At 36.7% G+C, this 12,522-nt stretch overlaps 1 protein-coding gene across 4 annotated transcripts in view; it reads left to right on the forward strand.

Annotated features, from left to right (window-relative positions):
* CBLB (Cbl proto-oncogene B) overlaps positions 1–12,522 on the forward strand; it is a 128,292-nt gene that overhangs the window by 60,216 nt on the left and 55,554 nt on the right. For all 4 annotated transcript variants that reach the window (XM_030471809.1, XM_030471810.1, XM_030471812.1 and 1 more), the window contains exon 4: positions 5,363–5,509. In XM_030471809.1, the coding sequence (XP_030327669.1) occupies positions 5,363–5,509 (147 nt within the window). The remainder of the gene's footprint in view (positions 1–5,362; positions 5,510–12,522) is intronic.

Here is a 12,522-nt window from a genome sequence, read left to right on the forward strand (position 1 = left end):
TGCTTTGGATTTTGAAGCTTTAATATTTGGGGGGATGGATTTTTAAAAGTTAAAATAAACAATTCACCTTATGATGGCGTTTCAAGCTTTCTTTTATCTCGGTTCATAAGCAGTTATGTCTGCAGTTTTGCCAGCTAACAGAGCTGTCTTTGTACAGTTATTCTAAATAAGAATCATAGAGGAATTGTCTGCTATTTAGTAATAGTCTAGTATACTTTTGTTCAGATCTATCTGCGAAAATATTCTTAGTTACCAAACGGATTTTATTCTAGCTCTAAAGACGTTTGTGCCAGGGGATTAAGTAATATATTATGAGTTTGGAAAGTTAAAGTGTGCATTGCAGCAGGTTGTTGTTTAACAAAGTATATCTATGTGGATGCAGAAAGATTAAAATGCTTACTAGATGCAGGTGAAGAAGGAAACCTAGCAGTAACCTAATTTTTGGAATGTCCTAACTGCAAAGATACATAGTCTGACTTTTCTACACTATGGATTGTTTGTTTTTTTTATAGAAATACACATAGTTGTAAGATAATAATTGTTTTTCATGGGAGATAGTAATATGCAAGCGTGAAAGTAGAAATTATATACATGTGGAATGTAAGCAGGTTTATGATTTTCAAATTGGTGCATGGGTTACAAGTACATATTGCTAAAGTGACTTTGTCTTGGTTATCATCTGTGAAATCTAATAATTATGAAGGATCAGGGCACAGATGTATGCTTTGCTTTGTATACTTATGTATGTGCTGATTCTGCCAAGCGAATTTGTTTGGAGCTGTCCAAGTTTGGAGCTCTCTGAGTATTTTACTCTATTCATCTGCATACTCAGGCAGTAAATGCAGGACACAGGTGTTCCTCCCACCTCATCAATCAAGCCAGTGGCAGAAGACAAGTGACATTGCCTGATTCCCTATCCATTTCTGTTTGTTGGACCATATTGCCTTTCAAAAACTAAAATCAGCTTTCATACCGTGATTACAAAGTTGATACAGCCAAAATTTATCTGTATTATTCCATGCTGGTCATGCTTTACTTTCCTGTTGAATAGATCCAGCAGGGTAAGGCTGCTTCAGACCTTCTACTGCTAGCTGCTGCTGCTCTGGTTATGGCTGGGATGTTGTAATATTTCCATTAATAAACTCTGTTTTCAAATTGCGTGTGACTGGGTATTTGAAAAGTCCTTCAGTTATGAAATCTTCGCAGTATTCTCTAGCCTGACCCCCCTCCCTAGAGTTGAAGGGAAAATTGATTCAGAATATAGTCATTTAGTGAAAAGAAACACAATTCTTGTTTTCAGGCTGTATTTTAGAAAACTTGCCTGTGAGATATAACTCCAAAGATAGATTAATTTTAATGTATGTATCTTCTGATTAACCGAAAGACATTTACTGATTCAAAGAAATTTATGCTAAATTAAAATTCAGTTTGTAGGCATTCTTGGGTTGCTTCAAACCTTGTTGGTTCTTCAATAGATCTGTCAAGCACAGGCATGTGTGGCAACAAATATGTAGAAAATGACTGAAAAACCGGTACTTCAGAAATCAGGTTCTATAAGAGGCTTAAACTGTATGGCATCAGTGTGAGTTGGCAAAAGAAAGTTAGGTAAGCGTGAATCATAGGAAAGCCATCAAGTAATAGCTATTAAGTATGTTGCAAATAATATGGAAGAGACCTATACTATGCATTACATAAATGATGCTGTATCAACTGCTTTTTATTGTTAAAATAGTCTTAAATCTTACCACAGGAGCTATTATATTGTGGAGAACGATCATCCCAGTTCACTTTGGTATAAAGAGGCAGTGTTGTTTGATTTTGATTTCTGAAACATATGGGTTTTCTCATCAGCATGAAACCCATTTTTTCTATAGAAATAAAGGAAATGTTTGTGCTCTGTACTAGGCATAACACAGCTGAGGAAAGAAATCCCACCTCTAATCTGCTCCAGGTTGCCAGTGAAAGTATACTATAGTTTTAAACCCTGAAGGCTGGCTGCTGAGACATTAAAACCATTGTTTCTCTATAATTTGGATAACATTTTTTTTAGGTGTAGCTCCAATATGATCCCTTAAGATATCTCTCCCCTGCTAGAATCCAGTGAGTCAAAGGGTCTATTGTGTATCTGTCCAGCTCTCAAGTGTCACCAGACTTACAGTACAGTTGTCCCTCTACCACTACAACAGTCTTCACCTGTGACTTGGAGAATAAAACTCTGTGTTACAGTCAGAGATGCAGACTGAGTTGGTAAAGATTGGTTTCTTTACAGTCTTGTGGTGGGAATAAGACATAAAATAGGTGGTTCAGATTGACCAGTTCTTTGTCTTCCATTAGTAGTATTCACCCAAATGCTGAAGCTGATGGTTTTAGTTGTTGTTTTTCAAATAAATGGGACTTCAATACTTTGTCTTACACTTACGAATGGAAAATAAGATGGAAAATTTTTGACACTGCTCCATCTTCATATGAGGGGAGAAAAAAGGAGTAATCCTAACTTAGAAAATGGAGCTGCGCAGACTATCAAGTGGATGAAGTGGAGTATGTGCTGCTTGAGATGCCTTGGGAAAGCCCTTCATAAGATAGCAAAAGTACATGTGCTAAAATGGATAGATGTTGTCAGAAGAGTGAAATGCCCAAGTAGGGAGAATCACTGGCCCACCCTGATGATATCATCTCTGCATCTTGTGTGGTTTTTGCAAACCATTTCTGAAATGAGCTTTTTATTCGAACAGAACTTTTTATCTGTCTCAATAAGTTACTGAGATCTGGTATCACATGAGCATATCTAAGCGAAAATGGTGCAACCTGTGCTTTTCAATTCTAAAGAAAAAATATGTAAGTGAAAAGTTACTACATGATTGTCATGATGATTTGATACCAAAGAAAAACATGAGATAAGCAGCTGGTACAGCAAGAATCAAAATTCAGGAGGAAACATGGCTATCATATAAATGATGAAGAATTTGGTATATTCTGCTATGCATACATGCTGTGATGTGTGTTCCAGTGCAGATAAGCTCCTAGTTGTTTTCAAGTTTCAGCTTTGCAGTCAGATTAAAAAAAAAGGTATCTTAATTTGATATTAAAACATTTTTTTCTTATTTATACAAATACAAACAAAAAATAACTTGACTTTTTTCTTTATTTTAGCCAACTCGTATAACGAAAGTCTATTGATGAACTTAGTTCATCATGACGGGTGCTGTTCAAAGAGGGAAAGAAGAGGCTTTGTGATTTAGATACAGCCACTTGGATGCATGTCTATAACTGCGTTTGCAGACTAGTTCCTGCCGGTTGTTGGCTCTGGTCACGTACTGTGCAACTATGCCTAACAGGCAATGTGTGTGCATGGACATGTGCGTACAGACATACATGCGCTCGCTCCCCTCTAGGCAAGGAATTGCCCCAGATAGCGCCTATACATGATTTCATCCTTTAGTTCACGACAGGGCTCAAGCCTCATGAATCCAACAAGCTCACTAGGTATGCTTGTCCCTGAAAAGAACCCCTGCAGCACAGTATATGGCTAATGTAGCCAGATACACAGTGTACCATGCAAGGGAGAGCTCGTTCAAACTTGCACCAGATCATGTTCCTATCTGTACTGAGTACAGAAAGCTTCTTGCTCAATCTTGGGTCTAGGGCAGGCTGAGAAAGCCACGTTAAAATAGCTGTTGCTTGCTGTCTGCATCAGGCTTGAGTTCTGAGGAGTAAAGTAATAAAGAACACGTGTGTGTAATTCAAGTACAAAGGAAATAGGAAGGGGGATAGCAAAGAACAAATCCAGAAAATAAGGAACAGTTGGGCATCATAATTATAGACATCTGATTATGCTGGAGGAACTAAAGGACTCCGAAAGAATTAGCCCTCCAACCATTCTGAATCCTGATGGGAGGGAGTGTATTCATCGGGGGGTTGGTTGTTTGTTTTAAATTAATTATGTTTTCAAAATAACCACCTTTATCATAGTTTAATTGGTAGCAAAATCTGCAACACAGCTTCCACAGGAATCTCAAGTTATTCACAAATTCAGATGAAATAATTACTGCTTCAGTACTAAGTTGTGCTTTCATTTAGGAAGACCCCAGGAAACCTGTTCAACTGGGTTGTTGGGGGTTTTTTTGAGATTTTGAGCATTCTGAAAACTGTTTAGTAGGCATGTGTCAAAATTTATCTAAATCTTTTCATGTTTCTGGGGGCTTATGAACTGCTTATGCTGTCTATAAGCAGTTAAAAATGATGTAATTGATAAGCATTTTGTTATGTTTTTCATTAACTTGTTTTGAGGCACTATTAAGTAGTACCCGAGATTGTGAAAGGTGAATTGGCTTTGACACAGGACACTCCTAACTCTTTAAAATACTTCATTAAAATACATAGAATACAAATTCTTTGTCAGAAAGTGCTCAGTTTCCTGGCTGGTCTCTTATTTCACATACCAGGTGGGGAAATACCCTTTTTTATTTTTTTTTTTTTTTTTTTTTTTTAGCAACCATCATCTAAGAAATCTCCAGAAGGAAACTCTAATAGATTGGTTACCCTTCTTCTCTCTCCTTTCCTCAGAATCTCCTACAGATTTCCCGTACAAAAGGATTATTTGCATTTAAGGATGCTATGTTCTTTGCACTATACTAAATGGGATATCTGTATCAAAAACAAAATAATGTTTGATTAACTGATACAAGTCTGAAAAGCTTATGGAAGTGATCTGACAGTAAAGAAGCTTGATCTTTGATTCTAACCTGCCACTGAAAACTGAAAGCAGTTTCTAACTAAAGAGAAGGCATTTAGAAAGAGAATAGGAAGTAGCTGTAATAAGGGCAAGCTGGAAAGAGCAAAAAGAAGATGATTGACAAAGGAAAAAAAAGAGTAATCTTGGTTGTATGCTGTGTAGATATTTCTGGAAACCTGGAATGAAATAGGTTTGTCACATATGAAATGGTGTTTTGAGAGCTTTGGTATGGTGGTGTTTGTTTAGGGGTTTTGTTATTTGCATGTGTTAGCTGTCTAATTAGTATAAATGCCTGCTTCTGCAATGTTTAAATGAAATAGAAATGCACAAGCTTAATCTTTATGGGGATCAGTAATGTATTGGAATATGCAATTGAGAAGTCTGTTCTGTTGCTGAACAAATGATTTTATATTCATGGAGACTTATGATAAATACATCTCAGAAGTGTGTGGAAACATAAATTAGTGAATTGTATTTCTTTGTATTTTCAATTGAAAGCTCAGTGTTTTTCTTGTGTCAGTGATTATTACACAAATATGCAGGATATATGAGATACTGAAAAATTGATTTAAGTTAGTCAATTTTAAGGATTTGATGTAACTTATTTTTTTCTTCCTATTATATCTGCAGGAGAAACCTAACGAAGCTGTCCCTCATCTTCAGCCACATGCTAGCAGAAATCAAGGCTATTTTTCCAAATGGCCAATTCCAGGGTGATAACTTCCGTATCACCAAAGCTGATGCTGCAGATTTCTGGAGAAAATTCTTTGGAGATAAGTAAGTACTAACATTTTGAGAAAATGCTAAATTCTTTCTAATCATAAACTTGAAAAAGAATGATATTTTAAAAAATGCAAATAATGGTTCTAAGTATGTGGGTGGGTGTTTTAAAGGAAATTTTTTTATCCAAGTCTTCAAATGGGCTGAAATTGCTAAAGTCATTATTAGCAATTTTTTCTTTCTTTTTTTTTTTTTTTTAAATATTTTAATTTGCTCAAACGATGAATAAGAATGTATGGACAGTTCTGTCAAGAGCACTTACACTCAATCATGAAGTAGACTATACTGCATGAAGTTTATTGGTTCCATTCTACAGTGAAGACAGTACTTTGTTTTCACAATGTACATGGCAAAAATCATGACCTTTCACATTTTTTACATACATATTTTTACAAATGATAATTCTAAAGTCTGAATTAGGAACTTGATATTGGTCTCATGGATAGTATGTTTCCTTATGCCATTGTTAACCTTCTAACCACTACAATATTTAGTGGTTTTTAAGTAATTGAAATAATGATTTTATCCCTTATTATTAAAACTTTTTTTTTTTTTTTTTTTTTACAACTGTACTACCTATAACATAGTCATGGGGACCAATGTTTTCTTTTGTTCAAGTTCTGTTACAGAAAGAGATAGAATAACTGGAGATATGTCAGAAGATTTAATCAAAAGGAGGTTTTGGAGAAGCTTATTTTTCAAGATTGGGTCATAAAATGGTTGCTAACTGTAGAAATGTGATTAAATCCTCATAGGAAGTGCAATGTTGAAAATGTAAAAGTAGGCAGGTGTGGATGTGGGGGGTTTTGTTTCTGGGAAACAATTTTGTTTATGATACAGATGTAGGCTAACAGACTATGCATAGCTTCATCACTTTCTCATATGGAATGTAACAGTGATGTAAGAGAGAAGGAGGCAAGAGGCTGGTATATTTTACAGTATAATGGAGCAGTCATTATGGTCATTAAGTCTGATCTCTTGCACAAAGTAGGCCATAGCAAGTCACAGGAAAATTCCTGCAACAATCTGTTAACATTTTCTGAGCAAGAGCAGCTCTTTAATATAAGTCCTTCATTCTTTATTTAGAATACCAGCATACTAGGTTGGCTCTTTTTCAAATTAATTTGGTTCAGTGTGAATTTACAACAGTTTTCCTTCCTTTTTTTTTGCTAGTCTAAACACATCTACTGCTAGCTTCCAGCTTTCTGATCTCATTATAGTGTTATCTGGTAACTTCAGTCTTCTAACAAATTTCTTTCCCATGTAAATAATGTTAAGAATGTGATCAAGTTGCTGCATCCATCTTTTTTTTGTTGGAGGAAAAGAATCTGACCATGTTTTGTGTTACCCATTTTAATGTGAAGTTGATCTCTAAAATACCTGCAAAAGTTCAGATAAAGTTATCTGAAGGATTAATTTACATGACATATAGGGGTCTCTATCAGATGGGGCTTTTAAAAAGCATGTCAGTCAAAAAAAAACAGGACCTTTGAAAAAATGGCGAATGATCATCCTTGTTCAGTGTTTTTGTTTTCCTCTCTTTCTCCCCTTTGCTTAGCAAATCAGAATTTAAATTTCCTCATGGTCCTTCCCTTCTCCTGTTGGGCTCTGTCCTTGAATGACCTTTACCAGCTGTCTTGATCGCAGATTGCATTTCTGTGATGGGAATTTACAGATCTCTTCTGCAAGCTGCTGTTTCTATTGTTTCATCTTAACCAGTTTCACCAGCTTCCATATTGACTACCGTGTTTCTTTTGACTTTCTCTATTTGTGTACTTTCTGTGAGAGGTTCAAGTGCTTCCCTTCTAATTTCCTCCCGACTGACTCTTGTCAGTTTCTTTTGGGAGATAGCAGAATAGGATAGGTACTTGGGGCATCAGAGAGTAGGATACTGTGACATACTAACAAGTTTTTATTAAAACAAGGTTGGTAACAAGAATTTTTCAACTGCATCAGTCCATCTGAACAACTGGGTCTACCCTTGTGTTTCTCTTGTTCACACTTAACTCTTCTCTTTCGTGACTCATCCCCTGGAGTGCTTTTTTCGAATCCTTTTCAGGTACCTGGAGCTCTTGCTTGCCTTTTTAATGCTTTGGGGTTTTCCTGGTTATGTAAATTTTTATTTTTTATTTTTTTTTCCATAAAATGCAACTTTAAATATGAATTCTCAGTAGAAACCCTCTGGCCTTCCCTCCCTGAACTGCGCCCGTCTACTTTGATAGGAATTTTTTTGGAGGATGAGGGGTGGTAGTGGTTTTTTGGTTTGGCTTTTTGTTAAACATCCATGCAGCAAAAATATCTAGGAATTGAGAAAATTTTGGGACATCCAGATAATTACATATGTAACCTTGGTCATCTCGTATAGCCTGGAAGTTTTTTGAGTTCAGTCTTATCAGGTGCTTTACTTTCAGACTAGGTAAACAACCAGTGATGAGTGTTCCCAGCTATTTTCTAACAACTGAAGCTGTTTTAGTTACCTGTCTCTAAGCAGTGAACAGTTGATCTGTGATTGGCAGCCTTGCCATTATCTCAGGTTTAGTTAATTGTGCTTAAGTAACTGTAAAATATGTAACAGCATGTATATCAAATAAACAGATGAGAAAAAGGTTTATTTGGCATTATTTTTAATCTCTTTGTTAAACAAAATGCCTGAAGCTTTTTAAACATCAATTATTTTCTAATCCATTTAGAAATATATGGTGGGTATGCCTGTGAGCCATGTCTTTTACAATGGGCCTGCTATGACAAATTAGTTTGCAAATATGCTAGTATCACTTCCCTGGAAGCAAAGCCTACATGAAGATTTTGACCATTGCAAACAACAGATAAAATCTGTTTCTAAACTGATCACCTGAAGATAGGCCCCTGAGACTATCTGAAACTTCCAACTCTGATTAGGTATGCAGTGCAATGAAGGAGCGCAGGGAGGAGCTATATTGTTTGTTCCCTGTCTGCATCTCTGTTTTACAGGGCAAGCCTGCACTCTCCTCACTTGTTTGCAAAATGCAGCCCTTACTTTGAGGTCACTCAGTAATGCTGCTTAAGATTAGAGCATAAATAAAAAGTAAGTTATGTGGGATCTTGAATTCTGATGGGCAAACTGTGCCACAAGAAGTAATTCTGATGTATTGTTTGATCTGGTTGTAAAGGAGGGAATTGGAACCATTAGATGAATTTGGGGTTTTTTTTCAGCATATTATCATCATTAAAATCTTCCTGTTTCTGAACATAATTAATTGGAACCTTTTATATGAACCATTTTCTGCCTTTATTTCTTTCTGAAATTTTGTCTTTTTTAGGTTTTTTTTTCTTTTTTAATTTGGAACATTTTGAATAGCAAGAAGGAGGTCAATAGCCATTTATGTTTCTAAGTTGACTCTTTGGCTTTCAATTTTTGTAAATGTGACTTACACTTCCATTTACAGAAAGCCATATATTATAATCTTCTGAGGAATAACATCCAAGAGATACAATTCCCAATAGTCCAGTTTGCAGTTAAAAAAACTAAACATCTGTATCTGGTTGATTTGCTGCTCTTCTCCAGTGAATGGGGAACTTCTAATTTTGTTAGTTACATTTGTCAGTCTGAACACTTGCTGCAAAATTGTGCAGCTGTAACTAAGTTATTCATCCTGTTATTAGTAAGTATCATAGGATGCAGTCATTCTGTTTTGTGTTTAAAGCTAGTCAGGTGTGTATTCACATGACCCAAACTCATTAGCAAAGTGAATGGCTAGACTAACTATTTCAGGTCTCTGATGAGCACATATCTAGTTGCTCTTTAAATTTCTGTAGAAAACACAGAAGTAGAACTCAGCAAGCAATTTGAGTGGCTGCATCAGAGCAATGTGCTGGGATGCCTTCATGTTCTTGGCCTTCAGATACCTCCTCAACTTTTGCATTTCTGGTACACCTTTACAAAACTTCTACATAATGTCAGTAGCTAGAGAAGCTTGGATGGGAGAGAATGCTATGTTGCTTGGGAGAACAGCAGATACGTCAATAATGGAAATCATTAGCCCTCACATAGGCAGGAGGTGCAAAAGGGGAAAATAGCCAGAGCCTTTACAATTGTGAGGTTTTCCAGTATCACATGTTTTGGAGAAGGGGAAACCTCGGAAGTGATACCATGTTTGCAAAGAATCTGGAGAGGCTAATGTGGGGTTTAGGAATGTATAGGTAGGATTGATAAATCAAGGTGATAGGTAATGAGATTTTGATTGTCTGGGTTGAAGGTGTTTGTGGACAATAGTAATATGATGAAGGAAGAAATAGAGGAATTGATTTCTCTTCCAGGGCAAAGTAAAATATGTATCCAAATTATGGGGTAAGTGAAGTGGTCAGCAGAGTCAAATAGAAGACACAGGATGGTTTTGGTGTATTGACTTTGTCTAGGAAGCTGACAGAGAAAAGCTATCAGGAAGATGAGAAAATAGAGAGAATTTTGGATTTCCTTTGTGAAAACATGGGAATGAGGGAGAACTTTCCAAATGCCAAATGGCTGGAGTATGCTGATGTGGAGCTGCTTTGGCATATTCACAGGCTGTGAGAAGGAAGAGAGCCTATTATATAAAGGAGCTGGCTGAAAAAGATTCAAGGAATAAATTGACTAGAACTGTACATCGTGGTCAAGATTTTAGGTTAATGTCTATACCAAGAAAGAGCTTGATAGAGTCAAAAGCAGGAAAGTGGGAAATTCAGGTGTGATTTTAGAATTTGTACTGATTACTGGAATACAACTACTGGAGCAAGTGATTTTAGTGGAGTGAATCTTCACCCATGGTTTACCATTATAGTTGCGCTGAAATGATAATTAAACGCACAGCTAAAGAGTAATGTTAAACGGAACTGTGAAATTATAAAGCATATAATCAGCAGTTAACATTTGTTTACATCTACTTTAGTAACCCCCAGTGGGTTGTAAATATGCATATAAAACATAATCTGAAAGCTTCTTCATTATCCTTATTTTATCACTGTATAGATCTTGATGTTAATTTGCCCTGATTCCTCGCTCATTTTAATGACACCTTACGTCTTTTACTAGTTTTCCATTCTGAGGAAAACCGTGCAAAATACCACTGGGGGCAATCCTGAACTGAGAAGGAGAGTGGGTGAGATGACCTAACAGATTTTTCCAGCCTCTGAATTTGAAAGCTACAGTGAAGTCGTGCAGGGCTTTATATCTATTGAAATTTGTGATTTGTGGCAGTCTTTGCGTTGCAGAATGAATCAGCAGCGAAATGGAAATGTTCTTAGATTTTTCAATTCTCCATAATTCTGCCATTTATTTTAATTTTAAGGTTTTATTCTTCATTGTGAATCCTTAAAAAACAGAAATGAAACCATTTCTGTTATTGTTGTGAGATAAATTGATTTTCCTCTGCCTTTTAGTTTCTGAGGAAATAGAAGTTCTTCCACAGCTAGGGTCAGACACATTACTGTTTTAATGCTCTGATGCTTCTTCCGCCCTCCCCCTTCCCCCCCCCTCCCCCCCGAACCCGCTAAGGCTTGAAGTGTATTTATTTTCTTATTGGAATTTAGGAAAAAATATGGCTATTGATTTGTCAGTAGCAGTTGAACAGAGTATTTCAGATTAATGTCCTAAATTTTGAGTAGTTGTGGTTCTGCTGTGGTCAGTGCTTTTTGGCTCAGGATAGAACTGATATAGCCTCTGTGGCTTGGGTTCAGAGAAGCAGCAGTAAAACAGGCAGGCCACAATGCACAACTTTAGTTGAAAGCATTCAGCTGTCAAAGTGAGTCATCAGATAAGCTAGGTTTAAATACCTTGTTGATCTCCTTAATTCATTACTTGATTTCCTGTTCTCGCTACCAGTAGTATGCAAGAGCCCTACCGTTGCCTGAACACTGTAAAAATATGGACTGAAGAGGTGGTCTTGGGCCAGAGAACTTCAAATATGAGTGTCAAAGGAAGCCAAAGATAGAGATGAAAGAAGCAGAGGCAGTGATCTGAGTGCCATAGCCTTTATCACCATCAAGACAGGTGTTTCAGCAAACAGAAACTTGTAAACAGGGAATGGGGTGTTTGGAGGATGATTCCTCCCTAGGCTGATCAGCAGTACAGGAAACAGGCTTATTGGTACCCTTGTTTAAAAACATGAGCTAGAGGCAGAAGGTATCATTTCCTGGGTGCTAGTGAGATACAAATCTTGCGAGATCTTTTTTGTACAAATGCGAGATAAACAAGTTTGAACAATAAGATAGGTAATGTTGTAGAGAAGAGCTAGTCAAGGGAAGGTCACAAGATAGGATTAAAAAGCAGAAAAGGACAATGGTCTTCATGACTATTCTGGGTGGCTAAGGAGGTAAAACTGTACAAAGGATAGAGGAAAGAAAGATGCACATAAGATTGTGAGACAGGAGAACAGATTCTCGATGGTGAGGCAGCATTTTAAGTGTAAAAGGATGTGCAAAAGCATGAGTGTGTTTTGCATTTGTGGTTAGAGATCAGAGCTGGAAATATATAGATAATTGTATCCCTTTGGGGACACTTCAGGAAATTAAGACTTCCTGTATCCCTTAAGGAAGTACTAACTTGCTATCTCTTCAGCAATGTCCAGTTATATGGCTTTGGAAGTGGATATTTTTTGTGGTCTATTTTCCCCAATTCATAAGGCTCATTTTTCTCTTTTACTTTCTCTTTTCTCATGTTAGATTCATCTATACTTGTTCTGCTTAATGTCACTATTTAATGATTGTACTGGCACAATATGGCAGAATTCCTTTTTTCCCTTAGGACTGAACTTCTCAAGCGTTCTGTGTGTCAATTGTTTACTCTGCAGTTCAGAAGCAGTGAAAACATGTGGCCTCTCGCTTAAAACTGAAGCAGCAGTCTTAAGAGAATGCTCTGTTCAGTGAGGATAAACCAAAATCCACATTGCTCACTGCAGACTTGCAAAGAATGTTGTTTCTATCTGGGTCAGTATTTGCGTGAATATTTTTGAGTTTGCTCTGGATACAGTAATGTCCTTTTCATGTTTTGTTTTCTG

Source organism: Strigops habroptila, chromosome 2, assembly GCF_004027225.2.
Source record: "Strigops habroptila isolate Jane chromosome 2, bStrHab1.2.pri, whole genome shotgun sequence".
Classification (NCBI taxonomy): domain Eukaryota; kingdom Metazoa; phylum Chordata; class Aves; order Psittaciformes; family Psittacidae; genus Strigops; species Strigops habroptila.